This window comes from Colletotrichum tamarilloi (genome assembly GCF_030869305.1).
Source record: "Colletotrichum tamarilloi strain Tom-12 chromosome Unknown Scaffold_18.1, whole genome shotgun sequence".
Taxonomy (NCBI): domain Eukaryota; kingdom Fungi; phylum Ascomycota; class Sordariomycetes; order Glomerellales; family Glomerellaceae; genus Colletotrichum; species Colletotrichum tamarilloi.
Window position 1 is genome coordinate 250,643 of NW_026849401.1, and position 25,879 is coordinate 276,521.

Here is a 25,879-nt window from a genome sequence, read left to right on the forward strand (position 1 = left end):
GTCTGCTTTATCATTATTTTCTCTTGAATTCTTTGTCCCTCCATTCACTACATTGATGCTGAACCTCGCCAAGGGTTGCGATCCTTCACCTCTTACTCTCCGTTGACTCTAGAAACATCGCAATCGCGATTTACGACGAGGGTGCTTCGTAAAGTTTACTAAGGCATGTGAAGAAGGATGTTGTGTTGTGACGAAGCATCGTAGCGTAATGCATCAGAAAGAGATAAGCGACGATGGCGCGCGCGCCAGAATTTGGAATTTGCTTGGCCATGAGCGGGCCATCCGACGGGAGAAAAAAACTTGGCTTGGGTCATTCCCACTTTCCAGGCTAGAGAGATTTGGTTTTCCCCGCTACCCCAGCCAAGCGGCATCAAGAGGTGCTGAAAATAGCGGCACTTGATTGGAAAGACCTTGTTTCCTCCGTCAAAGAGAGGAGGCGTCTCATTGCTGCCCGCTGTTCGTGTAGAGCGGAAACAAAGACACTGTGCTCGTTGCCTCATTGTAGCATATACAGACCATTGTGGTCGACTGGATACAGGACCCTGGGAGCTCGAGAGCTCGGAATAACACTTCAGAGACAATTTCAAGCCATTCAAGCCATATACTATTCCAGGACCGACTTAGGACTTGAAGGATTCACTTGCGGGGACTTGTGAGTGAGTATTCGACTCAACATTGAACACAGTAAGCGACATTCAGTGGATGCCAAGGGGGGGGGGGGGGGGCTTCATCTAGAATTGAGCTTGTCTCGATTGAAGAAAACTCCCGACGGAGTTCGCAGGCAAGAGAAGAGGAGAATAATACATCCTCTTCGGGGAATTTCTCATAGTCTAATCAACTACTGCGCGGGAAACCGAACCTGGGCGAGGAAGCATGGAATGCTGTCGATGGCTTTCTTGGTTTAGCGTCGAGATCGGGGTCATGAATTCCCTGCGGTTATCCCGGGTATCTGCAGGCTCCGTCATGATGCAGATCGTATCCAGTCTGTCGGACTTCCACCAGCCTGGTCATAGGCTACGGTAATGTGTATCCGCCATCGATCACAACGTTTGATCCTGTCATGTAACAGCATGCATCACTGGCAAGGAAGACATAGAGCTATCCAGAGCAACATTAGTTAGGGCTGTCCATGTGTCATGCAATGCGGGCCCAGGGGGGTTGGTCACTCACTCCTCTTAGCTCGGCAGGATGACAAACCCGGCCACCTGGGATCATTGATAGCCAATGCTCCATCAGCTCTTTCGGCTGCTTTGTCAACACTGCAAGGAACACGGTAAGCAACACTGCACGTGGGTTTGGTGCCAAATATAGGACTTTGGGGAAGAAAAACCACAACTGACTTTCAGTGAGGATGTATCCAGGCGACACGCAATTGACGCGCGCAAAATTAGCCCATTCGACGGACAGGCTTTTGGCAAGCTGCACGACCGCCGCTTTGGAAGCATTATACGCAGCTTGCTCCTGGGGCACGTTGACCAAAATAGCGCTCACGGAGGCGGTGATGACTAGGTTTCCTCTCCCTTGCTTCTTGAAGATATTACCCACAGCCTGCGCAGTCCACATGACGCCGTCGTAATTGACGCTGTTCATATCCTGCCATGTCCGTTCCGTGTACTCGAGCGACTTGACATTTGCGCAGACACCCGCGTTGGCCACCGCTACATCAATGCGGCCTCCGCCGAACTCGCTGGCGATTTGGTTGATGGTTTTCGCAATGGTCTCTCGGGACGTGACATCGGATCTGTATGCCTGGACACGAACACCCGTCTCCTTCGCGATTCGAGCAGCTGTTTCGTCAGCTTCGGTGTTGGTCTTGTAGATGAATGCAACGTCTGCGCCAGCCTCTGCCAACCCGCGAACGACTTCGGCACCAATCCCCCTTGAGCCTCCAGTCACTACCGCAATCTTCCCTTTGAGGGAGAACTGCGTAATGATTGGAGCGTACAAGTTCTCGGGCTGATAGAGAGGCATGTTGAGAGACTGTTTTCGTGACGGAGGTCAATGACTGCCGGACTGTCTGGTTCAGATTGTAATCACGCTTGGGTTCACCATCCTGAAGGCAGTCTTATATACCGGATATGTCTACCAAATCATCGAAGCCATGTAAGAGATATCGTCTCGTGAGAGCAAATGGTCTTTCGGACTTGGAGTGGCTCAACACAAAGCTCCCCATCTGTTGACAGCAGGCCATGTCAAGACAAATACGGGTCAAGACTGTGGCCACGCGATTCCACGCTCTCGATGACCCTCCTTCCGGAAACTCGACAGCCATGGCAGCACTGCCCAGCAACCGAGTGCTCGTCTCGAGGGAAGACATGGGCACTGCTAGACCTCCCACCGGTCGTCCCGAGCTAGGACGTTTGAGAGATTGAATGGCATGATCTGCTGCGTAATACCAACCCATTTGACGTCCCCATGGGGTTTCCCCGCGTTGGTCCAAGGTAGTTCGGTTCTTGGGTCAGACTACGTCACTGTTGATCGATTAGATTAGTCCGAGCCGACTAGGACGAGTTCCGAAGTTGGTTGAAGTAGTAGTATCTTGTATAACTAGAAGAAGACACTCAGATCTCTGACTTGTAACATAAACTATGTTGCTATCCGACTCAAAGTAGGGCTCAACGGCAAACTTTGCATCATTTTGTTTCACAACCGCTACGATGGACCAACGTCACAAATGGATGGTGACGGCGAAGTTCGAGAAGAGAGCTCTTCTCATCGCCGTCAACGCCCTTGCCGGAATGTCAATTTTCTTCTTTGGTTCGTCTGACTGCTTCAGCTAGCCCACACGTCGGAAGTGTGTGCCTGATGCGAAAGAAATGCTGACAAACTTGATGTCCAGGTTATGATCAAGGCATGATGGGCGGTGTGAACAACGCCAAACACTACATTGATCTTATGAAATTCGGATATGTCGACGCCGATGGCACTCCAGTCGTGACCGACACTCTCCTTCAAGGCGGCATTATGTCTGTCTTCTATCTCGGCACCCTCATCGGCTGTATGGTCGGAGGATCCATCGGCGACCGATTTGGCAGAATCAAGACTATTGCCATTGGTGCTCTCTGGGGTATCTTCGGCGCGTCTTTGCAGTGTACAGCCATGAACTCGAACTGGATGATCTGCGCTCGTCTTCTGAATGGCATCGGTACCGGCATCTTGAACGGCATCGTGCCTGTCTGGGCATCAGAACTCGCAGACTATACTTCCCGAGGTGCCTTCATCGCCATGGAGTTCACTTTGAACATCTTTGGCGTTGTCGTTGCCTATTGGCTTGGGTGAGATTCAACTGGCAGATCAAAATATGTGAGACATGAGACTAATCAAGTTAATCGTCACAGGTATGCTGTGAGCTTCATCGACAATGGCGAGTCGGCTTTCCGATGGCGCTTCCCCATCGCCTTCCAGATTATTCCGCTGCTCTTCTTGCTCTTCGGGTGCTTCCTATTCCCCGAATCGCCTCGCTGGCTTTGCAAGGTCGGCCGAGACGACGAATCCCTCTACATCTTGCAGCGCCTCCGAGGCACCCACGACGGTATCGCCGAGGCGGAACTTGCGGACATCAAGGACGTGGTCAGACTTGAGCAGTCGGCCGAGGGAACCAAATACCACCACATGCTCTTTGGTCTCAAGTGTGGAAAACTTCACACGGGCCGAAGAGTACAACTGGTTATTTGGCTGCAAATCATCCAGTGCTGGACCGGTATTGCTGGCATCACCATGTACGGCCCTAGTAAGTCATAGACTCATCTCGAATCATTCTTGTTGTAAGAAAATCCTTTGCTAATCAGAGTCGCGAGTAGCCATCTTCCACATCGCCGGCTTCGGTCCATCCAAAGCTCTGTGGATCTCTGGTCTGAACAACATCTTCTACATGTTCGCCACGCTCATCTGTGTGTTCACCATTGACAGGATTGGAAGACGCTGGACGCTGTACTGGGGCTCGGTCGCTCAGGGCATTGCCATGTTCCTTGTCGGTGGCCTATCCCGCGGCGGTCTCAATGCCAGAGCTATTGGAAATGACGACGTTGCCAACTCATGGGGAGCCGCAGCCGCTACAATGGTTTTTCTTTAGTAAGTGATCTCGACACATCTTTTATACTCTGTGAATCACTGACACTTTCGAAGCACGTTCGTGTTTGGCGCGACTTGGCTCACTGTACCTTGGTTGTACCCGGCGGAGATCTTCCCGTTGCAGGTCCGAGCCAAGGGTAACGCCTGGGGCGTCGTTGGATGGAGTATCGGCAATGGGTAAGGCACCGAAGTCTCGGAATAATGTAGCTCAAAACTTATCGCTAACTCTGCACCAAATCAGTACTTTGACACTTGTTCTTCCGTACATCATTGGAGCCATCAATGAGAACGCGATGTACATCTTCGCGGCCATCAACGTCATCAGTATTCCAATCGGTAAGTTGACAGGCCCCATACCCCAATTGTCTGGCTTCGTCTTTCTAACTGTTTGCAGTGTGGGCTCTGTACCCAGAGTCGAATCAAAGAACCCTTGAGGAGATCGATTTCCTCTTCGCTGCAGACTCACCGTGGACGTGGGATGCGGAGAAGAAGTTCAAAGAGCTCAAAGCCGAGCACGAAAGTCGTGTTGGTGCCGTTCGAGCAGCTGTCGGAGGCGATCTGGAGAGCAAGGGAGAGAACTCCAGCACCCATGTTGAGAAGTCTTCTGGCTCGGAGATTCAATGATTCAGGCGTCGTACTCCGTGGTTCAGGATCCTTTAGATAGTGCCCACCCGGATCGCTCAGCAGGAGGACAAACAACGTGCGGGATAGGCTTGCAGGAGTCTCAGAAGGTCGGTCATAAGAGGAAAAGAGGGCATTTGTGATACATAACTTTAGCGCCAATATGCATCAACATGTCAAATCTATCTGCATCTCACACTATCTTGACAATGGATAGAGAACGCTTTCCGGGGAGCTGATCGCAACCACTGCATAACTCTCCCTTACTTCTTGACCTTGGCTGGCATCTCACTTGGTCTTCCAAGAATGAATAGCTACATGTAGCAATCCGTCAGTCCCCGTGACACCTACCTAATGCCATGAACCTGTTGCCACGATAATCTGCGCATACCATGTAGAGTTCGGATATATTAGTCTTAGTTCGTCGGACCATACGTACTATGGTGCGTAAGCTTAGAAACCCTTATCTTGGTTCTCGATTGCTGCAGGTGCTAAGGCAACTCAAGCAAGGTAAGCGACTCAAGCGAATCAACCCAAAACAAGTTATTCGATTAGCCACCTTACTTACGACCGACAGTATATCAACCGAGTCCTGAAGTTACTAGCCCCGTCCGAACAACACTGGCGTGGTTCGACCTGGAAACGTGGTACCGTTCCTGACATGAGTCTGTCAGGTCCACTTTCATGCAGCCTCAGTTCCCTCGAGACGAGGGTGCGGGGTAAGACAGCTGTGTAGATGTGAACATTCCGATCCGGAGCAAGTCAAAGCGCGGAGGATGAGGCTAAGCGAAGAGAGCGAGTAAAGTAAACAAGATTGCACCGCGGCGGGTTGAATCCCGGCTTGTAATCATGATTTAGCTAAAATCATTTCCATCAACTGCTGGTCACGCTGTTGGAGTTTGAGGTCGATATTCGTCACATTCACGCGTCAAATCAAAATGGCTTCATCAAGCTGGCGGCTGCTGAAAGGCAAAACAGCCTGCATCACCGGAGGCACAACTGGCATTGGCCGTGCGATAACACTGGAATATTTGAGACACGGCGCCAACGTCGCGGTCAACCACCTTGGCCTTCCCAGCGACGAAAAACACAGACTCAGCCTTATCGAAGAAGCGGAAAAGATCAGAAAAGATGCCCCCAAAGATTCGCCGACGGGCGAGTTGATTGAGCTTGCAGGCGATGTGACAGACCCGAATACTGGAAAGGGGCTCGTTGCCGCAGCAGTCAAGAAATGGGGTGGACTGGATGTCTTCATCGCGAACGCTGGCATTTTCAAGCCAGCTGAGTTTCTCACGTATGTTTTTTTGGTACGCTACGACAAAATCTTGGGTGGTAGGCTAACCACTTCGCAAATAGACTCGAAAAAGAAGTCTTTGATAAAACACTACACGTTAATGTCAACGGCGCATTCTACTCGTGTCAGGCAGCGGCGAACCAGATGGTCAAGCAAGGACGCGGAGGATCAATCATCGGCATCTCATCAATCAGCGCTCTGCAGGGTGGAGGTCTGCAGACACATTACACGCCGACAAAGGCAGCGGTCCTGTCAATGATCCAGTCAATGGCAGTGGCTCTTGCAAAGCATCGCATCAGATGCAACGCTCTGCTTCCTGGCACTATCCATACACAACTGGCGGAGGAAGACATGCAGAATGAGACGAAGCGCAAGTATCTTGAGCAACGTATTCCAATGGGCGTGGGCAAGCCTCATGATCTGGCTGGGCCGGCGGTTTTCTTGGGTTGCGAGGAATTAAGCGGGTTCATGACAGGATCCCAGATGTTGGTGGATGGTGGTATGTACGTTCATTTGCAGTAGTTTTTAGATATAGTTTCCGACTTTCGGTACAGAACCTCAATGTGGCACATTATACGAAAACACGTTGTACCATAGAGTAAAAATAAAGGTAAAAAAATCAAAATAAACCCACTCGTAAAATCGCCAAATCCCAGCCCTTCCCCAAGCGTGCAAAGCACCAGACTACTGTCCATCCCACCGGGACCCAGTCGGAGACCGGCGGCTCCACACCGGGTGCGCCGAGCCGGAGCCGTCTCCAACCTTTCAGCGGGGCGCTCCAAATTACCCCGCACGGGCGTCTGCCCCGTGCGCACATAGTAGGTACAGTTAGTTCTCCAACCAGTCGCGACTCTTCGCAACTCCAAGTGCCAGTGTCGCTTCCACCTTCCTCTTCCTAATAGCACCACACGACTCGACTCTGCATCTTGTTGCCCCGAATCCTGTGAAAGTAGCAACACATCAAATCCGTTTCCCATCCGTATCTACATATTACTTCTTCAGATTCAATGGCATAAGTATCATCAAGATGAGCGCCGATGACGAAGATTCACAGCCATACTTCACCCGTGGCCGCCTCAGTCGTGGCCGCGGCCTCAGAAACAGTACCGGCTGGTGAGTAGTATCCCTGCCCTAGACCTGAAGAAAACTCTTCGTAACCTGTCTCAAACCTGATAATTGCTTCTCGCAGTGCAACATGTCGCCGCCGTCATGTCAAGTGCGACGAGAGAAAACCTGTATGCGGTGGATGTGAGAGAACCAGACACAATTGCCTTTACACACCAAGGCGGCCACCAAACAGAAAACGGTCTGGTCCTGTCGTATCAGTCACCCCGAACAGCGACGCTCCGAAGCCCACGACTCCTCGAGAGCCTCAATCGCCTCGGTCTCCCAGTCCACCAAACTCCGAGTATCAGCCCGTCGTCTGTGATGACGAGCCAGCTCCTCTGCCGGCAGTAACGCTTGGAGAACCACACACATCAAGCATAGCAAGCGCTACCACAATAGCACCGTCCAATGACGAAGGCATAGATAGGTCTAATCACGCCAGTACCGGTGATAGACCAGCTTTCGAGCAAGACTCTCCAGAGCAAGTCGACGCGTTATGCACAGGCATCACACCACGAGGCACAGCACGCACGTCCAGCTCGTTCGGGGCAAACCTAGAGAACGCCACGGCCATTTGGGTCGACCTGCTTCTCCAAGATGCGGCCATGCAAGAAATCGATTTCACCAACGTCAATTTCGAAGAAGGCGTGGATCTCTTTGCAAGTTCGGTCGTGCAATCACCTGCTGTGGGGCGGGGTTTACCAAACACCAGTGGAGAAGGCCTCAGTCCTACGCCATGCGCGTCACATCCCTACTTGCATGAGAGATCTCCGACGCTCGATGAATACCAATGCCTCGAGAAACAGGCTTGGCGATCGGCTACGCCTCTACCAATACAGGCGCAGGAACATGTTGTTTTCCAAAATTTTGTGCAACACATTAGTAGATGGGTAAGCTGGAAAGTAGCTGCCCGGAACATCCTTCGAGTAACAATCCTTGTTGGCATTAGATGGATTTATTCGAACCTAGACGCCCGTTTGGAACACTTGTCCCTCAACTTGCAGTACGTCGACGATTCTTGATCGGTAGCCTGTTCTAAGTATAAGTTAAAGGCAACATGCTGACGAGCTTTGACCAAACGCTGTTAGATGCATAATGTAGGGCTGCTCAATGCAGTTCTCGCTCTGTCTGCACGTCACCTCTCTTTGAGTACACACTCGGAAGACACACAAACCAGAGACCCCAACGACGCACTACGATATTATTACAAGACACTACACTATATCCAAGAGGCGATGCAATACGACACATACAAAACGAGCCTCGAACTCCTCGCGACCAGCATCACTGTATCAGCATACGAGATGCTCGACGGCTCAAGGCAAGATTGGGAAAGACATCTGAAAGGAGTCTTCTGGATCAAACGCTCACAAGTCATACATGGCGATTCCATGGGCTTGAAGCAAGCTGTCTGGTGGGCATGGATATGCCAGGATGTCTGGGCTGCCTTTCGCGAGAGGCGCCGTCCTTTTACATTCTGGCGGCCACTAAAGACATTGGACGATCTAGGCCCGTCCGAGCTGGCTGCACGGTCAGTCTACTTCTTCGCTCAGGTGATCGCGTTCTGCTCGTATGAAGAGACCGAAGCGGGGAAGAATGACCCTCACGCGAGGATCGCGGCGGCTGATGCCCTGAGAGAAATGCTGGAAAACTGGAGGCGGCACCTGACGGCCGAGTTCCAACCACTCCCCTACCCGAGTTCTCCTGATGACATCTTCGAGCCAATCTGGATCAACCCTCCCGCATTTGGTAAGCCGTCTTCTCCAGAACTGCAAGCGCGATCGTACTGACCATTTACAGCGGTAGCTTTTCAAATCTACTACTGCTCCCACATCCTGCTCCTAATGAATGTACCCGTTCTAGGTGGACTTGAACAGTACACACAGCAGAGGAAGCGTCTGATGGAATGCGTCAAGAAAGTTTGTGGTATCGGCATGACACTGTCAGACTATCCATCGAGTGTTTTGTGCTCTCAGTGTCTATTTATCGGTACGTCTTCCCTTCCCTTGCAGAAACCAACTCTGATCCAACAAAGCCGGCATACCCCTCGAGAATAGTAGAGAACGGAAATGCGTTCTAAATCTGCTACAAGCCTGCCACGCTCGATCAGGCTGGCCTGTGAAGCCACTTGGGGAGGAGTTGAAGCTTCGATGGGAAGCTTCCGACGCCTAATAATACCCAGAACCTACTTCCATTCATGCCTGTCCCGCTGATCCACAAATCTCCATCCACTCCTTCGTCTGCCGGATGACATTGCTCGTACCCTCCTCGATAAGCGTCGTATGCGGCAACCGCGTGACCTGCGACCGGAGATGTGTATAATAATCGTCCAAAACAAGCCTGTTGACGTTTATCTTTGTCGCGCCCGCAGCAATGCACTGCTTCATCAGATCAGGCGGAAATCCGTTGGTACCGTGCAGAGCCACTCTTACTCTGCCGGCAATCTGGGCGCGTATCTTTTCGAATCTGCAAACCTCGTTATCAGTATCCTTGTTCCGGGGAGGGCTTATCCAGAAGTCATATCCTGCGCCCCGACCGGACATTACGTACCGTTCAAAGTCCAATTGCGGGCCCAACTTTCCGTACTCGCCGTGTACGTTGCCAAACGCCGGTGCGAGGGAATCCACACCCGTAGCGATGAACTCGTCAACTTCCTCGGCGGTGGTCTTGCTAGCTTCCAACCCGGCCGTGTCCATGACGCCGTCTTCGGCACCTTCTATCCTCCCGGGCTCGGCCTCGGTTGCAATCTTGCGTTCGTGGCAGTATTTAACCCATTTCGCCGTCTTTTCTAGGTTCTCCGCCTTTTCGTAATGGGACATGTCGACCATGATGCTGTCGAACGGCAAGTTGTCGGCTGCATACTGGATAATCTTCTCGTCTTGCGCGTGGTCGAGGTGAATTGAAATTGGAACGGATACTCGGGACACGGCTTCTTTGGCGGTGCGGACCAGCAGACCGTCGGCGTAGGTGACTGCCCAAGGGAAAAATTGGATGATGAGAGGCGAGCGGGCTTCCTCGGCTGCGGTGACGAGGCTGTGGATCTGCTCGAGGTTATATGCGATGGCGGCAATCACGCCGTATCGGCCCTTTTCGGCTTTGGTCAGGATCTGGATTGTCCTGTTCTCGTCTTTCCAGTTTGCCGGCACAGTCATAGTTGCAATAGATGCGTTCTTCGAACTCCGCTTAATGTGTCTGTCTTGTGGAACGATTCCAAAGTTCCAGTCCAGACCGGGCCAGACGTTGAAAGGTCGCTGCGTATTTCAATCATATCTATGGGCTAATGAACACGGTGATGATGTGTAATTGTGTTTGGTGTTGTCTGTCATAGGCGCGCTGCTGGCTTGCTGTGGGGTCACCGTCGTCTCGAGGGAAATTTTGGACCCCGGCCCCCGGCACGATCTGATCTGGAGGCGGAATGGGCGATCTTAGTTTCGCGGGGTGAACTCAGTAAGTGGACTTGTGGGTTCCGAAGCTTCTCAACTTGAACTTTTCTGTAGGTAATCAGATCATTCAATAAGCAGGCTCGCATGCGAGTCTTGGTCCAGGGGCAAACCTCAGCTTGGTGAAGTAGGCCCGTTCATTCATTTTCCAGCATAGAGCACCACTTGCCATCACAACGCACGGCTCACAATGTCATCCAACACAGAAAATCTCGATTCATGGCAAGTTCATGACGATTCATTTCGAGAAATTATTGGTTCAAGCCCATCGCTGGATCTCTTGTTGCAAATCGACTCTTATCCCTTCGCTCACGAAGCCGGCGTCTTCATACCCTCAAACGATGAACTGTTCATCACCAGCAACCAGTTCACCGATATAGATGGCTCTAGAAAAGTCCAGATTTCCAAAATATCGTTGCCCACCGGTGGGAAAATTGTAAGACATGGAGAGATCTCATGTCCGGGAATCGCGATGGGCAATGGCGGCGTCAACTACGGTGATGACATTCTCTTCTGTGCCCAAGGCTCGATGACACAACCCAGCGGTCTGTTCAAGATGTCAAGGACACCTCCGTATGCGACCGAGCCAGTCATCACTTCTTTCCATTCTCGGCCCTTCAACTCTGTGAACGATGTTGTCGTCAGCAAAGATGGAAGCATATGGTTCACTGATCCGCCATATGGCCATGAGCAAGGTTATCGCCCTCCTGCGACACTGCCTAGCCAGGTCTACCGCTTTGATCCGGCGACGTCTTCTATCCGGGCTATGGCGGATGGTTTCGGCAGGCCAAATGGAATTTGTTTCTCGCCTGACGAAAGAACTGTCTACGTAACAGACACGGATCTTGTTCACGGTGATGGTACGATAGACGGCAATCGGGCTTCGACAATGTGAGTTATTCGATTCAGATTTGTTTCAAAAGTGGTGCCACTCTCAGCTCGTGTACTAACAACACAGATACGCTTTTGACGTAGAACAACGCCACGGACAACCCGTGTTGCTGAACAAGAGACTATTCGCATTCGCCGACGTCGGTATACCAGACGGAATCAAGTGCGATACGAACGGAAATGTCTACAGCGGATGCGGGGATGGCGTGAACGTTTGGTCCCCAGGCGGTGTCCTACTCGGTCGTATTCTCGTCGACGGTGGTGCCGCCAACTTTTGCTTCGGACGTGGGGGCGAGCTCTTCATACTCAACGAGCATCGTCTCTGGAGAGCACAGTTGAGAAAGTCGGTCAAGGGTGCGCTTCTTAAGATCTGAGATCTTTGACGGGATCTGTCACGGTGCTTTGGTGTGAGCTGCTGTGGCTGCATCGCGGTCAGTCACCTCAAAATGGGAGACGCATCGGGAACGACGCCTGTGGCGTGCATCGTGGCACACTTCTGCTATGTGGAAGTCCACCAAACGCGGGTTAGCTGCTCCATGCATGAGTGTTGATATTGAATGCTAGTGCCAACCCAAATCTGCGAAACAAACACTTTTGCCATTCTGTCACGCACTCGGTCTGATTGTGCTTTACCCATCGGATCTCATCAGGTGACATACCGTTCCTGTGCTACCCTGGAAAGATGTGATGAACTACCCCATGTGGCCAGTCAGAATTTCCAAATTGGATAGAATTTCGCACATTCGACTTTGATCGATGCCGATTGGTGAGATGCACCAGCACTATCCCGTTAACGAACGACGTCTCTTCCCATTTCATCAGCAAAGGGACTCGCATCTTTCATCAAAACGCAAGATATCGGAACTTGTCCGCAAGCTCTCAAACCCCAAGGGTCGCTGTCAATCCCGCAACTATCCGCCGCTCCAACCCCTCTCTATCTTGGCTCTTTTTTATCGTCTGGCGTCGCATCCTACCGCGGCGAATGACCAACTGCCGTTGGTTCAGACACCGGTCGATAGCGCAAGTACAGGGGCGCTGATCCTCGCGAACGCATGCACCCCGCAGGCCACGTCTGGCAGGTCGGGTTGTTTTGGAGAGAGGGGAGCTCCGAGCCGGGAGAGCATGCGGGGGTGATACCGGATAAGTCTGGCAATGGGACGATCGACCCCCTTCTGTTAGACGGCGTGATAGCGCAACGTTGATCTGGGAGAATGCAACGTTGTTGGATGGACAATGCAGTGCAGCCCGGTTGGTGTGAGGAGATACCTAGCTGCGCGCACCTCGTTCCGTTTGGAGATATGTTTCCCCCATGGTGGACGAACCTATCTTCTCGCCCGATAGCTGGGCCGAGACCCGACTCCCCCGCCTTCCGCCCGCCACACAACTCTAAGTTAGACGATAATTGCAGAGGTATATAGCCTCGGTAACTTCCCCGGAGAAAATCATGAGAGAGGGTTACTTGTTTCCAAGCGTCTTGTTCGTCTTTCGACAAATAAGTCTTCCAACGGACCCGGCAGCACACGGCGTCGATTCCTCGGGTAACAATGTCCGGAAAGGTGGAGACCGTCGGAGAGGAGCCGACCCCGGCCCGGGAGGAGGATATCGAGAAGATCCCCGCACAGGTGGACAACCCGGAGCAAAAGATCTCGGACCAGATATCCCACGAGAAGCTTGAGGAGCTGGCACCCAATGGAGAAGGAGAGTACATCTTGGAGAAGATCAATGAGATGACGGAGGAAGATGCCCTCGAAATCATTGAAGAATCAGTCGAGTTCTTCAAGGACGACTGGAACTTCCCCTCCGATATGAGAGAAAGAATGAAGAAGCTGCTCGAGGGACCAAAACAGTACGGGGAACACTACGATCGGGACTTGAGAATTGACGCCGTCATGATCCGCTTCTCCTCACCCTACCCTGGGGTTCGCGCCGTGGCCGAGATTTTGGACGACCAGAGTGTGCCCATTGAGACGTTTCGCGCATACTTCCTGGGTATAGGCTGGGCAATCATCGGAACTTTTATCTCGACATTCTTCAACTCAAGGTTCCCCGCCATCAGTGAGTATCACGTCTCATATGTCTCCCTCGAAATCTTTTACTGAAGCCGAGTTTGTGTAGGCTTAAGTGGTCAGGTTATCCAGATCCTGCTCTTCCCATGCGCCAAGGTCCTCGAATTTGTTTTACCTGACTGGGGCATCACCGTACGAGGTACGCGGCACTCTCTGAATCCAGGACCGTGGAATTTCAAGGAGCAAATGTTTGCTACCATCACGTACAACATTGCCATCTACACCACCAATAGTTACGGCATGATCCTGGTGCAGAAGTCACCAGTCTACTACGGTCTCGACTTCGTCAACTTTGGGTACCAGCTGATGCTCACCCTCTTTGTGCAACTCATGGGTATGGGATTCGCCGGATACCTACGACGGTTCAGTGTGTACCCCGTTAAGGCTCTCTGGCCGACGATCCTGCCGACAATCGCCATGAACAGAGCTCTCACCAGGCCGGAGCCGAGAGAGAACATCAACGGGTGGACAATCTCGCGGTACAAGTTCTTCTACGTCGTGACCATCTGCATGTTCTTCTACTACTGGTTCCCAGGCTACATCTTCACGGCTTTGGCGACGTTCAACTGGATGACCTGGATCTCGCCCCAGAACGTGACCCTAGCAATCATCACAGGATCCTCGCTGGGCCTTGGCTTATTCAACCCCATCACCACGTTTGACTGGAACGTGGCGACCTCCTCGTATGCTGCTTTGGCACAGCCATTCTTCGCGACGTGTACAATGTACATCGGTGCCATCCTGGGCGGGGTCATCATCATTGGTATCTACTACACCAACATGTACAACACGGCATACCTCCCAATCAACTCCTCATCTGCGTTCGCCAATGACGGCACGCCGTATGTGGTCCAGAATGTGGTCTTCAACAACCAACTCAACGAGACTGCTTATCAAGAATACTCTCCTCCGTTCTACTCAGCTGGCTATCTCCTCACCGTCGGAGCCAACTACTGCTTCTATCCAATTTACTTTTTGTACATCATGGGGTTCGTACTACAACATGCTCGCCGCTATACTCAAGAACTAACATGGATTACAGAAACCAATGGAAGACAATCTCCCAAGCATACATCGACTTCTACAAAGGCCTCCGCCACGGAAAGGGCAACTACGAAGGCGCAATGGACATCCACAGCCGACTCCTCGCAAAGTACCCCGAGGTCCCAGACTGGTGGTTCCTCATCATCCTCGTCGCCGCCATCGTCGTCTCCGTCATCTTCCTCAACATCTACCCGCTCGGCACCCCCGTCTGGATCGTCTTCCTCATGATCGCCATCAATCTCGTCTTCGCCGTGCCCCTCTCCTTCCTCTCCGCCACGACGGGGACCAACCTCGGCCTCGGCGCTCTCATCCAGGTCATCACGGGCTACCTCCTCCCCGGCAACACCAACGCCTTCCTCTTCTCCCAGACTCTGGGGTCTTGGGCGCTCGCGGGCTATTGCGATAATTACGTCCAGGATCAGAAGATGGCGCATTATGCCAAGATTGCACCCCGCGCGGTGTTCCGGAGCCAGATTGGGACGATCATCATTACTTGCTTCGTAGCTGTAGCTACGCAGAACTTCATCTTGGAGAATGTCAAAGGGCTGTGTACCCCGACGCAGCCTAGTCGATTCACGTGCGCCAACGATGGTGCTCCTCTCTACACGAACAGCTTGATGTGGGGTCTTCTTGGCTCAGAGCGCATGTTTGTGTCTTTCTATCCGATCCTCAAATGTGAGTTCAAGTTTGCAGGAGCACAGTGATGATATTGGATTATATGTGCTGACCGCTGAATAGGGTGCTTCCTCTTTGGAACGCTCATTGCCATTGTTTTCCTGGTCGGTCAAGGCTACGGTCCCAAGTATCTCCCAGGCGTCAGAGAAAAGCTACGACTCAAGCTGAGCCCAAAGACGTTTGCTCGTCTGGACAAGACTCTCTTCCCCTTTGTGGCCTCCTTGCTGTGGCTGAACCCGGTCCTTGTCATTCAGGGCATCCAACATTGGGCACCGTCAAACTTATCGTACAAAACCCCTGGCTTCATTCTCGGATACATCTTCATGTACTGGCTTCCTAGGCATCGTCTGGCCTGGTGGGAAAAGTACAACTACGTCCTGTCAGCTGCCTTGACTGCCGGAGTTGCCGTTTCAGCGCTGGTCATGTTCTTCGCCGTTGGATATAACCCAATCGCCTTCAAATGGTGGGGGAATACGGTGAGCGGTGCAGGAGTTGATGGATCTCAGATTGGAATTCTCCCCATTCCCGAGAGAGGGTACTTTGGGCCCGAGAAGGGTAGCTTCCCGACATAGGTACAACCTCTTGACTCTAGATTCGAGCAGGAATGGGGGCGAAACGGTCACTATCCCTCAACATGATCAAAGAGAACTAAGCGGGATACCCGAGCAGCAAGAGGTGGGGCCGAACCCCGGCGCGGGGCCGTTGTCACGGGGCTCAATGCAGTTCGGCCGCCAATGTTTGACATTGATGGGCCCCTTAATTTTGCCAATGTGCCAAATATCATGCCGCAACTATTCACTCATCTTGACTCAATTGCAACTTGAATGGAAAAAGTCGTTAGAAACTCTGACGAGACATAACCATGACGCTTTTCGTGCTATGTAACTGTGTTAAAGTATGGACATGAAAGTTGACCCCTAAAACAGGTCGAAACATCAATGAAGTGTTTGGTCCCAATCCCAATGAGAACGCCGTTTCTATCCGCAGCAACGCTGCATGCAATACATGTTCCAGCCTGACATCCCCAACTTTATAATACGCTACGCGCACAGTCTTTACTGCTGGTCGAAGAGGTAGACATTCTGCTCGAGCTGGCGGAGGTTGAGCTGCAACTAGTTAGTCCTAATTCTTCCCGATTTGACTTCACTCGACTTACGAAGCTGGTGCTGATGTTGTGAACATCAGTCGCACCCATCTGGGCTCCATCACGGACAATTTCAGTCTTCATGATGTTGATGGCCTTGGTGACACCCGGGAGACCGTAGCAGTTGGCGTACATGAAGGGACGTCCCATACCGACCGCCTTGACGCCGAGGGCAAGAAGCTTCAAAACGTCGTTACCGTAGCGGACACCGCTGTCGGCAATGACATCGACCTTCTGGAAGACTTCGGGGGCGTTGCGGTAGATCTCGTAGGCGATCTCGAGAGGGCCGGGGGTGTGATCAAGCTGCCGGCCGCCGTGGTTAGAGATGTAGATAGCCTTGGCGCCCTTCTCAATAGCAAGGAGGGCCTCCTCGGCGGTGGTGATGCCCTTCAGGATAATGGGCAGGGAGGTCTGGTTCTTCATCTGGTCGTAGATGTCCCAGGTCAGAGCAGAGGAGACGGAGTTGGCGTTGGTGGTGTCGTAGCGGGCAGCACGGTGACGAACGGAGTCACCGGGAGCGTCAATAGTCCAGACAATAGCCTTGGCACCGGTGCGTTCGGCACGGCGGATGTTCTCCCACGTAACGGAGAGGTTGGCGTTGGTGTAAATCTGCTGGAAGATGACCTGGGGTCCGTTGAGGGTACCGTTCACCTTGCCGGTGGCGATCTCCTCGATGGACTTGGAGGCGTACATGGACGGGATGTACAGGATGTTCTCGTTCCCGGCGGCGCGGACGAGGTTCAGCTCGGCGTCCGGGTCTCCGTAGACGGCGCGGGCGGCGGGCGCGATGAAGAGCGGGGCGCTGAAGTTGTAGCCGAGGATGGTGGTGGCCATGGTCTCGTTGAGCTTGGTGACGTCGCTCAGGTGCTTGGAGCGGAGCTGCACCTTTTGCCAGACGTCGAGGTTGTGGCGGTAGCTGTACTCGCCGGCAGTGCCGGTGCGGTAGAAGGAGTACTTTTGGTTGTCGAGGTGCTGGCGGGCCGCCCAATCAAAGTCGGGAATGGCGCGAATATCCTTAAGAAGGGGGAGGGATCCCTTGGTATAGTTTGTGCTGTCGAGGTAGGTCTCGAAGCCGGTGTCGACCTCGTTGACCCAAGGCTCGCCGGCCATGGCTACAGCCAGGAGCTGCGTGGCGATGAGGAAGGACTTCATCTTGTGCGGTGTGTAATGAACGTGAAGAAAGAGTGAATGGATGGAATTGACGATTCTTGCCAAGCAGCGTAAAGATTCCCCTCAAGAAAGCATGGCGATCCCAAAGAACTTATACGTCTGCCCTTCCGCTCGATTTCCGCCAGCAAACACCCCCCCCCCCCTTGATCACGATGATCTCCATCCTACTTGCACCACTGACCTTGTCGGGGCATTCTATACCCGGCGGCCTCAGGGTTGGGCCGCATGGGCTTCAGAAACCAAACGCCACTGGTTCATCTCATGTCTTGGGAAAATAAACATGTTGGGTCTTGATCCGAGTCAACCGCCAAGTTGGAAACTAGGGCCTCCCTTGATGCACGAGTCGAGACGAGACGAGGAAAGCTCTCCTACTGGTTGGACACGATCTAATCTAATCAATTCGACGGATCCCAACTTTCTGGATTCCTTGGCTGAGGCACCCCTTCTCCGTGGGGGGCCATCGTCAGTCATCCTGACTAATTGTGGGTGTTCTGGGTCCCAAGGGCAACCGAGCCTCACGAGAAGGTCTCGAGTTGCCTAAACGGGATGGTTTTGGCGATACTTTTGACCCTCTCATGGATACCCTATCCACCATCGTCGGATCACCGGCGCATCAACCTCTACTTTAAGAGGAGTCAGCTCATAGCGACAGAGTCCTCCGCGAGGCGGTCTACTAAGGACCATTCTATCTAGGAGACGGGAGGAGTACTGTGCTAAGGGGAGAGTCTCTATCATAGAAAACCAGAATTCCTCACAGATAGCCAAGATTGCGCACGCCGGGACCTGTCAAGAGACCTGCCCGAGAGAGCAGGTTGATCGCAGCCGGATCCGATCCTCCAAGGTCTTGGCTCGGACCAAGACTCCATGTCCAGCGGGTGCGAATATCGACGACATTGTTCGCTTGCATGCGCCTGTCGGTTGTGTTTCTTCTTTGGCACTGGCTTGATTCATGCGCGTTTTCTGACCCAATGTAACGGAAACTCCGCCATTGTGGATATGCTTCTGGTATGTTTTGTCGGACTGTTTGCGCATAGTTTGGACGAACAGGAAAACGAGAGAGCCCTGGTCCCGAGTCCTAAAGAGATGAAATTAGGTTCTCGGCTCTAGGAGAAGAAGTGGGCCGCTGTCGAAATAGAGTGAAGGATCTCTTGTCGATTCGAAGCTTGGCGCGGATGCAGATTGCTTCCCTGCTAAATCTCTGGGTCGGGCTTAATGGTTTGAGTTATTATTCTCCGGGGGATTTAACGGGTCTTTAGGAGAAAATCCGCCCTCGTCATTGGGGCTCCGGAGTCCTCCAGCTCCGCGTGAAGTTCATAAACTTTTGCCACAGGAAATTTGTGGGCTTCCCCGGTGATTCCATAGCCCAAGTATGGAGTCTCGCGCGCGGTTGTTCTTCACACCAAACCCCAGCTAAGAAATCAAAGTTTCTCATGATGGAGGTGATGTGCGAGTTTTGTGTAGTGTTGGAAATGCAAATCTTCCTCAATGACAATCACAAAAAGGAAGAGAGAGAAAATTTGACAGAGCGTCGAGAACTGACAGCTTCGTTTTCGATATCAAAGAATGTTAAGAAGAGCATCATCACGTAATATCCGCTGCCTCTGACGTAGAGCTAAACGAACAACCACCTCGAGTAAGATAGCCAAGCACAAAATGGAACACTGATGGGAATGGTTTCTGATACGCTCATTGCGGCTCTACAATATTCAAATCCATGAAAGATCCACGTGCTTTCTATGGGCGTTGACTATGGATTTGATGACCAATTAAGATGAGGCTCTCTTAGTCTGAATGATACAGTCGCATTGAGATGGGTCCAGCAACAATGACAATATGCGCTCACCCGACCCGACTCCCGACGCGACTCACGCGAGGGACGACAAACCCCCACGCCCAGATCGACAAGAATCCGTGCTCATCCTCGCAGCCATCTTCAAGGTCTCATAGGGCTTGGGTCCGTGACGCTTGGAGAAGGTCTGAGACCACAACGTATTTCTTACCCCTCGAGGTCTCTAAAGCTTGGACACATCTTGGGCAGCACGGGGCTCGGAAAGGAAGTTGAGTATGGATAATTACTCAGCCTGGCTATCGAACATCTTGAGCCGCAATCATGTGAAAGGCATGCTGTTCAGGGCCATTGACGCAATACTGAATCTGGTCCCTTTTGTGACATTCAAGCAAAGGGTAAATTGAAGATCCTCCAAGTACAAAACAAAAGATTGCCAGGCTCAATCAAGATCCCATACAGCACTGATTGATCAAAGCTCATTATATCTTCTATTCTTAAAAGGCTAAGTGGTTACAGTAGCACAATTTGCAATGACTTTCTTTACATACTTTCCTTCGACATCATGGTCATTCTTCATCACATTCATTTAGCAGACTAGTATCATTGTCAGCAAATTTTCCCCTTCTCCAAAGCATAATCCCGGGGTCTCAACTTACTTCCAATGACACCGTTTACGGGGATATCAATCGACGTCGTATAGCTCGCAGCGTCGCTCAAAAGGTAAACGTATGCGCCACCGAGCTCCTGGACCTCGGCCAAACGTGGCATACCGCCGTAGTACTTGAGTTGCTGCTCCCAGTCCGGCTGCTGCGGCACCCAGTAGGTCATGGCCGTGTTGACGAGACCGGGCGAGACGCTGTTAACGCGGATGCCGTACTTTGCCCACTCCATGGCGAGCGTGTGCGCCATATTGCGGACGCCAGCCTTCGAGGCGCCGTATGGTGCCGATGGGACGCGCTGCGCGTAAGTCAGTCAGTATGTGCTCATTTGCTTCTGCTTCAACGGAATCAAGAGTTGTAGCATACCTTGTTGGGGCGGTAAGAAGCCATGGAGGCCGTGAACACCACTGAGCCCTTGATGTTCAGCTTGATGAAAGCTCTTGCCGCCGCTCTGGCAGTGTAAAAGGCACCAAACAACTAATCATTCCATCGTCAGCACACACATCCCATTCCCTTCATAAGTGTACCTCCTCAAACATACGTTGACACCAAACAACGACTCAATCTCCTCCTTTGTGAAATCAAGCGCGGCCTTGTGGTTCGTCCGGCCAGCGTTGCAGACGACACCGTGGATCGCGCCGGCCTCCTCGACAATCTTGTCAATGGCGGCCGTGATGCTCGCCTCGTCGGTGACGTTTGCTGAGATCGAGAAGAGGCGGCCGGGGAACTGCTTCGACGCCGCGGCGAACTCGTCACCGGGCTCGGCGAGGTCGATGGAGTAGACCTTTGCTGCGTTGTTGAGGAGGCAGCATTCTGCGACGCCGAGGCCGATGCCGCGGTTTGCGCCGGTTACTAGGGAGGGTGGTTATGAGTAAAATGGCCAAGTCGATCTTTTGTTGTTGCAAAGGAGGCTTGATGATGATGGCTTACCTGCGATAACTTTTCCGGAGAGTGTCAAGATGGGTTGGACGTTGACGGCCTTGGGGTCAACGGCTGCTGCTCCCGTCTCAACTGCTGAAGGTGCCATGGTGAATGCTTCAAAGTTATCGGCTTCAAGTTGAACTCTTGGAATAATACAACAAGGAGGGCGCGAGTTGACTTTTGTTGGTATCTGTCTCGGTCGATGCTACACGCAAATTCACCAGTGACATATCGAACCCCAGGGGTTCATCTGCTTTAAAAGCTAAAAGCTACATCATACATGGTTTCCCGCATCTCCGAACACGCTCTGCCGAGTTCCACATCTGCCAATTCCCCGTGCAGGTGTGTACCATGGCATTCGTCACGTTGCAGCGAAGTCTGAGGTTTCTGTTTAGCTACAGTCACAGTTCAGTCATTGTCATCCCTCGAGACGACTGAGAATCGTCTCATCCCCAATCTCGTTCAATTTGTATTCTCCACAATCGCGGGGAAATCTGGAGCTATTGCCCTCGAGACGAGGAGCCTAGGATGCGGGATGCGGGGAAATCTCCACCATCGAGCGCCCAGTCACGATGGACATCCCTCCGGCTGTAAGAGAGGCTTTCTTTTCCTGGTCTCGGGATAGCGAGTCGCGCGTACAATAACCTAATTGCGCTAGTTCTCGGTATGCTTCCGTGTCAGAAGGGACCCTCGAGTCGGCCGAAATGCCAAGTTCATAGACACAAATCAATTCTTGAGCTGGTGACAATTGCTAGCTCGACTTTTGGATCCCTGAGCTAAAAGAGCTACCCCTGCTTGCCATCTGCGGTCAGGGTCTCTGAGTATGTAATAAGAAGTCGACGTGAAGATTATCTTGCTTTCTTTCCATCAACTAAACTCGCCACTCCCTTGTCATTCCCATACCTAGATACCCAAAAGACGAGGAGATCAAAAATCACAAGATGAACGCCAACTTGCTTAGATCTCGCCTGTTGCCGGCGGTGCAGGCCGCGCTGCCCAAGCAGCAAGTCAGGAGCGTCACAACTCGCTCGGTGCAATGGGAGCTCAACACGGGCGCAAAAATTCCCGCCATTGGCTTCGGAACGTTCCAAGACGCCGATGCGCAGGAGGAAGCCGTGAAGACGGCGCTCAAAGTCGGATTCCGTCACATTGATACCGCGAGAGTGTAAGTATCCCTGTCCATCCTAGCTTGGTCACCAACCAGACAAAATTGAAGCTAAGTTTCTGCGTCCCACAGTTACGACACTGAAATCCAAGTCGGCAAGGGCATCAAAGCCAGCGGCGTCCCGCGCGAGGAAATCTTCTTGGGCACCAAGCTGTGGTGCAACTCGCACCACCCAGACGACGTCGAGGCCGCCCTCGACGCCTCCCTCAAGGACCTCGACACCCCCTATGTGGACCTTTTCCTGATGCACTACCCTTGCACGTTCCAGCGGGGCGAGGACCGCTTCCCCAAGGGCGCGGATGGCAAGATGATTATGGGCAAGACGACGTTTGTCGATACCTGGAAGGCGATGGAGGCGCTGCTCAAGACGGGCAAGACCAAAGCCATTGGCGTCAGCAACTTTAGCAAAGACGAGGTGCAGACACTTATTGACAAGGGATCAGTGGTACGTTTTACTCAGTCTCAAGAGAAGAAGAGAAGAGGATGAGAATAGGGGCATAAGAGTGTGAGCTAACTACAACGAAACCCAGGTTCCCGCCGTCCACCAGATGGAACTCCACCCCTACCTCCAACAAAAGTCCTTCGTCGACTGGCAACGCGCAAACGGCATCCACATGACGCACTTCTCACCCCTCGGCAACCAAAACTCGTTCTACCGGGAGGTCTCGTGGTCCAAGGAGGCCTCGCACATGGCCCGCGTCATCGACCACCCGACGCTCGCTGAGATCGCAAAGAAGCACGGCAAGACCCCCGTGCAGGTCGCCCTCGCGTGGGGCGTCAACAGCGGACGGTCCGTGATCCCCAAGAGCGTCATCGAGTGGCAGATTAAGGAGAACCTCGAGTCGGATTTCCTGCTGGACGGGGAGGACATGGACAAGATTGCCAAGATGGATCTGAAGGCGAGATTTAATGTGCCGTCTGAGGAGTACAGGTGGCAGTTGTACAAGGGGCTGGATGGAGTTGAATACTGATTAGTATCACCGGCGAGTTCAAACATGCACGTAGTTACTCCATAGTTGGCGGTTAGATCCTGGACTCTGGAAGAGTATTGTAAATTCAAAAATGGGTAGGGCCTCTAGATTTAACTGATGAAGCCCCTGTTTCTGGATTTGTGTCAAGCTAAAGGCTTCATGTTCATCGGAGACTGTAAGCGCGATTTGATGTCGTCTTGATGTTTGCCACATCAAGCCCTAGTTTTTCTGAATAATGATATATCTTATCCCTGGTTACTCAAGCACAAAGTGATTCATTGAGAGGAGAGCAGGAAGCCTCCAGGACAGTCAAAGATTGTAATTTTGAAAGTGTGCTGTACCAGTGATTGCGCTTAGTTTTCAAGTCTCGCAACATGGCAAACCTTGGAGACGAACTTCACTCTCACATTGTTCACCCTCCTGAGAGTATGAAGAGAGAAGGTAAATCACCGTCAAGCTAGGTCACTGATAAGTTGTGATTTGTCAGATTCTTCTATTAAGAGCAGTTCAGCCATACGGCGGGTATATTGTATTTGAAGTCTTCACGTTGGTAGTACAGTCTACAGAAATTCAACCCTCCTAGTAGGGATTCATCACGTCACATCACACCTCACGCCTCCGTCGCCCGCAGCAAATACCGCAAAACCCCCTGCACAGCACCAACAACAACCCGCGGCCTCTTCCACCACAAGAACACGGCCCCGACAACGAGCGGACTGCACACCAGCGCCTCAAAAGTCTTCATCAGCACCTGGCCCTGGTGGTCGCTCTTGGCCACGACCTCAGAGTATCGCTCGTTGCCGAAGCTGACACGCGAGTACTTGGTCTGCCATCCCAGCCCAGGAGCGTACACCGACATTTTCTCCTCCAGCCACTTGCGCAGGCGGTAGCGCGGCGAGAGCACCGAGGCGCGCATCTCGACGTAGTTTTGCAGCGCCAGGTCGTTGATGGAGTGCGCGTCGGGCACGCGGTTCGCCGTGTACTCGGCCAGCGCCGCGCCGCGGTGGTAGGCGACGGCCGCGTAGGTGTCCGCGGCGTCTGCTCGGCTTCCTGACGGGTCGTTGGCTTGGGCCTCCGCCAGCCGGCGGTGCTTGTCGAGGATGGAGAAGAGGATGCGGACGTCTTCCAGGCCCGCGTTCATGCCCTGACCGTAGAAGGGGACCATTGCGTGCGCGGCGTCGCCGACGAGGACGGCGGAGGCGTCGTAGTGGTGGGGGCTGCACTTTATGCTGATCAGGGGCAGGTGGGGGTTCCGCTTGAAGGACTCGATGAGGTCTTCGGCTGGAATTAGGTCTGTTACACCCGGGAAGTGCTTGTCAAAGAAGGCTGGTAGACTTGACGGGTCTTGTTCAAGAGCCTCTGTTTGATTGTTAGGTAGGAATAGCGTGCAGGTAAAGGAGCCGTCCTGGTATCTTGTCAGTCGGATGTACAGAAGCATGTTCGAGAGATACTCACATCACTGGGTATGGCGATGAACATAAACTCCTTGCCAGGCCAGATGTGCAGATGGTTTGGTGAGATTCTGAATTGCGGCTTGCTGTCCAGCGAGGAAGCTTTGGCAGGCTTGATCTGGAACTCGCACCAAAGGGTGTCGATGTACTCTTGCTTGTAGTTCATCTGAGCAAACTTCATCAGGTGATATCTGACGGCGGAGTGCGCGCCATCGGCGCCAATCATAAAGTCGAAGTCAATTTCAATCTCTTTGGCGCGGCCGGTAGCCGACCCGGACGTCATGTCCTCGAACCAAGCCTTGCACTTCTTGAAGTCTGCGCCAGTGAGCTTGTGGCTGAAGAAGAACTTGACGTTCGGCATCTCTTCGAGGATGTCGAGCATGCGCTTGTTCAAGCCGGCGCGGTCCACAGCATAGATGGCCTTGCATAACGATCAGCGTCAGGTTGATATGGCTGACATCCGGGATAAGACCGGGCTCAGTTGACTCACTCTACCGTGGACATCATAGTCCTGCGAAGCCTCGTACAGATCACCTTTCGGGGTCCTGCCGTGGATCATGCGTCCCCGCATAGGAATGGTGGCGCCAAAGACATGTTCCAGTAACTTTGGTTGGCCAGCATTGCGCATGGCGTTGATGCCGCGCTCGGAAAGCGCCAAGTTGATGGAACGGGTGAAGTTTAAGAGAGTTGTTGTGGGGTCTCTGAGGTCTACATGGTTGTGACTGTTAGTCTGTATTCAAACTCATATCAACTAGCAGTAGATAGTTGTGCTGTTATGTTGTTGCTGGCGATTGATAATGGCGTCAATCCACAGAGTTGCCGAGATCAGGATCCCCAGATAAGGCAGAGAGAGAAGCAAACAAACACGACCTTATCTGCATCGCATCCACCAACGGGACATCACATCATGGCAAACAAGACTATTGAATGCGGCAATTGGTGGGGCACACGAGGGGCAGGATCCATGATCTTCAACGGCGCGCTGAGCCGGGCGGGAACAAGAGACTTTGCCAAACGGAAAAAGAAAAGCGACATGCAAACTTACCGGCTCTCAACTCGTAGATCTCAACCTCGTACCCGCGCTGTGCTGCATAGAGCGCAGCCAAAGAGCCGACGGGGCCGGCGCCGACCACGACGACCTTTTGGTTCTTAGCCATGTTTGTTTGGATGATAAGTTTACTGGTTTATTTGTGTCTTTTCTCGCCAGCTTCAAGACATGTGAGAGGGAATTTGGAGAAAGGTTCGCATGTAATAGTGGCGTGAGAGAGAGAACCTGAAATCAGAGAACCCGCATGATGATTCGACCCTTGGGCGGGTCAAGCCGGCCGGATGAGAGGATTGAAGGGGAACAGGCGTCAACGACTTTTTTTTAACCAAGGTCAAGGTTCTCTGTGTTTCCA

At 52.5% G+C, this 25,879-nt stretch overlaps 11 protein-coding genes across 11 annotated transcripts; 6 read left to right on the forward strand and 5 right to left on the reverse strand.

The window, feature by feature from the left end:
* Positions 1-1,014: 1,014 nt before the first annotated feature.
* On the reverse strand, positions 1,015-1,971 carry CTAM01_06496 (short chain dehydrogenase; the record flags this gene model as incomplete). Its single annotated transcript, XM_060522523.1, has 3 exons — positions 1,015-1,098; positions 1,171-1,259; positions 1,341-1,971. The coding sequence occupies 3 exons, from the start codon at positions 1,969-1,971 to the stop codon at positions 1,015-1,017; spliced, it is 804 nt and encodes a 267-aa protein (XP_060382782.1).
* Positions 1,972-2,657: 686 nt separating this feature from the next.
* On the forward strand, positions 2,658-4,695 carry CTAM01_06497 (uncharacterized protein; the record flags this gene model as incomplete). Its single annotated transcript, XM_060522524.1, has 7 exons — positions 2,658-2,757; positions 2,840-3,275; positions 3,339-3,730; positions 3,801-4,071; positions 4,126-4,248; positions 4,313-4,407; positions 4,466-4,695. The coding sequence occupies 7 exons, from the start codon at positions 2,658-2,660 to the stop codon at positions 4,693-4,695; spliced, it is 1,647 nt and encodes a 548-aa protein (XP_060382783.1).
* A 935-nt stretch (positions 4,696-5,630) lies between these two features.
* CTAM01_06498 (catalytic activity protein) lies at positions 5,631-6,508 on the forward strand (the record flags this gene model as incomplete). The annotated part of the gene is made up of 2 exons (XM_060522525.1): positions 5,631-5,986; positions 6,049-6,508. The coding sequence occupies 2 exons, from the start codon at positions 5,631-5,633 to the stop codon at positions 6,506-6,508; spliced, it is 816 nt and encodes a 271-aa protein (XP_060382784.1).
* A 505-nt stretch (positions 6,509-7,013) lies between these two features.
* CTAM01_06499 (catalytic activity protein) lies at positions 7,014-9,150 on the forward strand (the record flags this gene model as incomplete). Its single annotated transcript, XM_060522526.1, has 5 exons — positions 7,014-7,099; positions 7,176-7,983; positions 8,043-8,096; positions 8,182-8,842; positions 8,894-9,150. The coding sequence occupies 5 exons, from the start codon at positions 7,014-7,016 to the stop codon at positions 9,148-9,150; spliced, it is 1,866 nt and encodes a 621-aa protein (XP_060382785.1).
* Positions 9,151-9,288: 138 nt separating this feature from the next.
* On the reverse strand, positions 9,289-10,245 carry CTAM01_06500 (tagatose 1,6-diphosphate aldolase; the record flags this gene model as incomplete). The annotated part of the gene is made up of 1 exon (XM_060522527.1): positions 9,289-10,245. One exon carries the CDS (start codon positions 10,243-10,245, stop codon positions 9,289-9,291), a length of 957 nt encoding a protein of 318 aa, XP_060382786.1.
* Positions 10,246-10,723: 478 nt separating this feature from the next.
* On the forward strand, positions 10,724-11,798 carry CTAM01_06501 (SMP-30/Gluconolaconase/LRE-like region; the record flags this gene model as incomplete). The annotated part of the gene is made up of 2 exons (XM_060522528.1): positions 10,724-11,424; positions 11,492-11,798. The coding sequence occupies 2 exons, from the start codon at positions 10,724-10,726 to the stop codon at positions 11,796-11,798; spliced, it is 1,008 nt and encodes a 335-aa protein (XP_060382787.1).
* A 1,170-nt stretch (positions 11,799-12,968) lies between these two features.
* On the forward strand, positions 12,969-15,781 carry CTAM01_06502 (OPT family small oligopeptide transporter; the record flags this gene model as incomplete). The annotated part of the gene is made up of 4 exons (XM_060522529.1): positions 12,969-13,479; positions 13,540-14,479; positions 14,533-15,209; positions 15,273-15,781. The coding sequence occupies 4 exons, from the start codon at positions 12,969-12,971 to the stop codon at positions 15,779-15,781; spliced, it is 2,637 nt and encodes an 878-aa protein (XP_060382788.1).
* A 483-nt stretch (positions 15,782-16,264) lies between these two features.
* On the reverse strand, positions 16,265-17,505 carry CTAM01_06503 (peroxisomal (S)-2-hydroxy-acid oxidase; the record flags this gene model as incomplete). Its single annotated transcript, XM_060522530.1, has 2 exons — positions 16,265-16,315; positions 16,366-17,505. 2 exons carry the CDS (start codon positions 17,503-17,505, stop codon positions 16,265-16,267), a joined length of 1,191 nt encoding a protein of 396 aa, XP_060382789.1.
* A 2,301-nt stretch (positions 17,506-19,806) lies between these two features.
* CTAM01_06504 (uncharacterized protein) lies at positions 19,807-20,998 on the reverse strand (the record flags this gene model as incomplete). Its single annotated transcript, XM_060522531.1, has 5 exons — positions 19,807-19,814; positions 19,969-20,269; positions 20,338-20,448; positions 20,513-20,823; positions 20,902-20,998. The coding sequence occupies 5 exons, from the start codon at positions 20,996-20,998 to the stop codon at positions 19,807-19,809; spliced, it is 828 nt and encodes a 275-aa protein (XP_060382790.1).
* Positions 20,999-21,833: 835 nt separating this feature from the next.
* Positions 21,834-23,028, forward strand: CTAM01_06505 (aldehyde reductase; the record flags this gene model as incomplete). Its single annotated transcript, XM_060522532.1, has 3 exons — positions 21,834-22,057; positions 22,130-22,502; positions 22,588-23,028. The coding sequence occupies 3 exons, from the start codon at positions 21,834-21,836 to the stop codon at positions 23,026-23,028; spliced, it is 1,038 nt and encodes a 345-aa protein (XP_060382791.1).
* Positions 23,029-23,638: 610 nt separating this feature from the next.
* On the reverse strand, positions 23,639-25,636 carry CTAM01_06506 (kynurenine 3-monooxygenase; the record flags this gene model as incomplete). The annotated part of the gene is made up of 4 exons (XM_060522533.1): positions 23,639-24,433; positions 24,484-24,900; positions 24,970-25,187; positions 25,525-25,636. The coding sequence occupies 4 exons, from the start codon at positions 25,634-25,636 to the stop codon at positions 23,639-23,641; spliced, it is 1,542 nt and encodes a 513-aa protein (XP_060382792.1).
* Between the last annotated feature and the right edge of the window lie 243 nt (positions 25,637-25,879).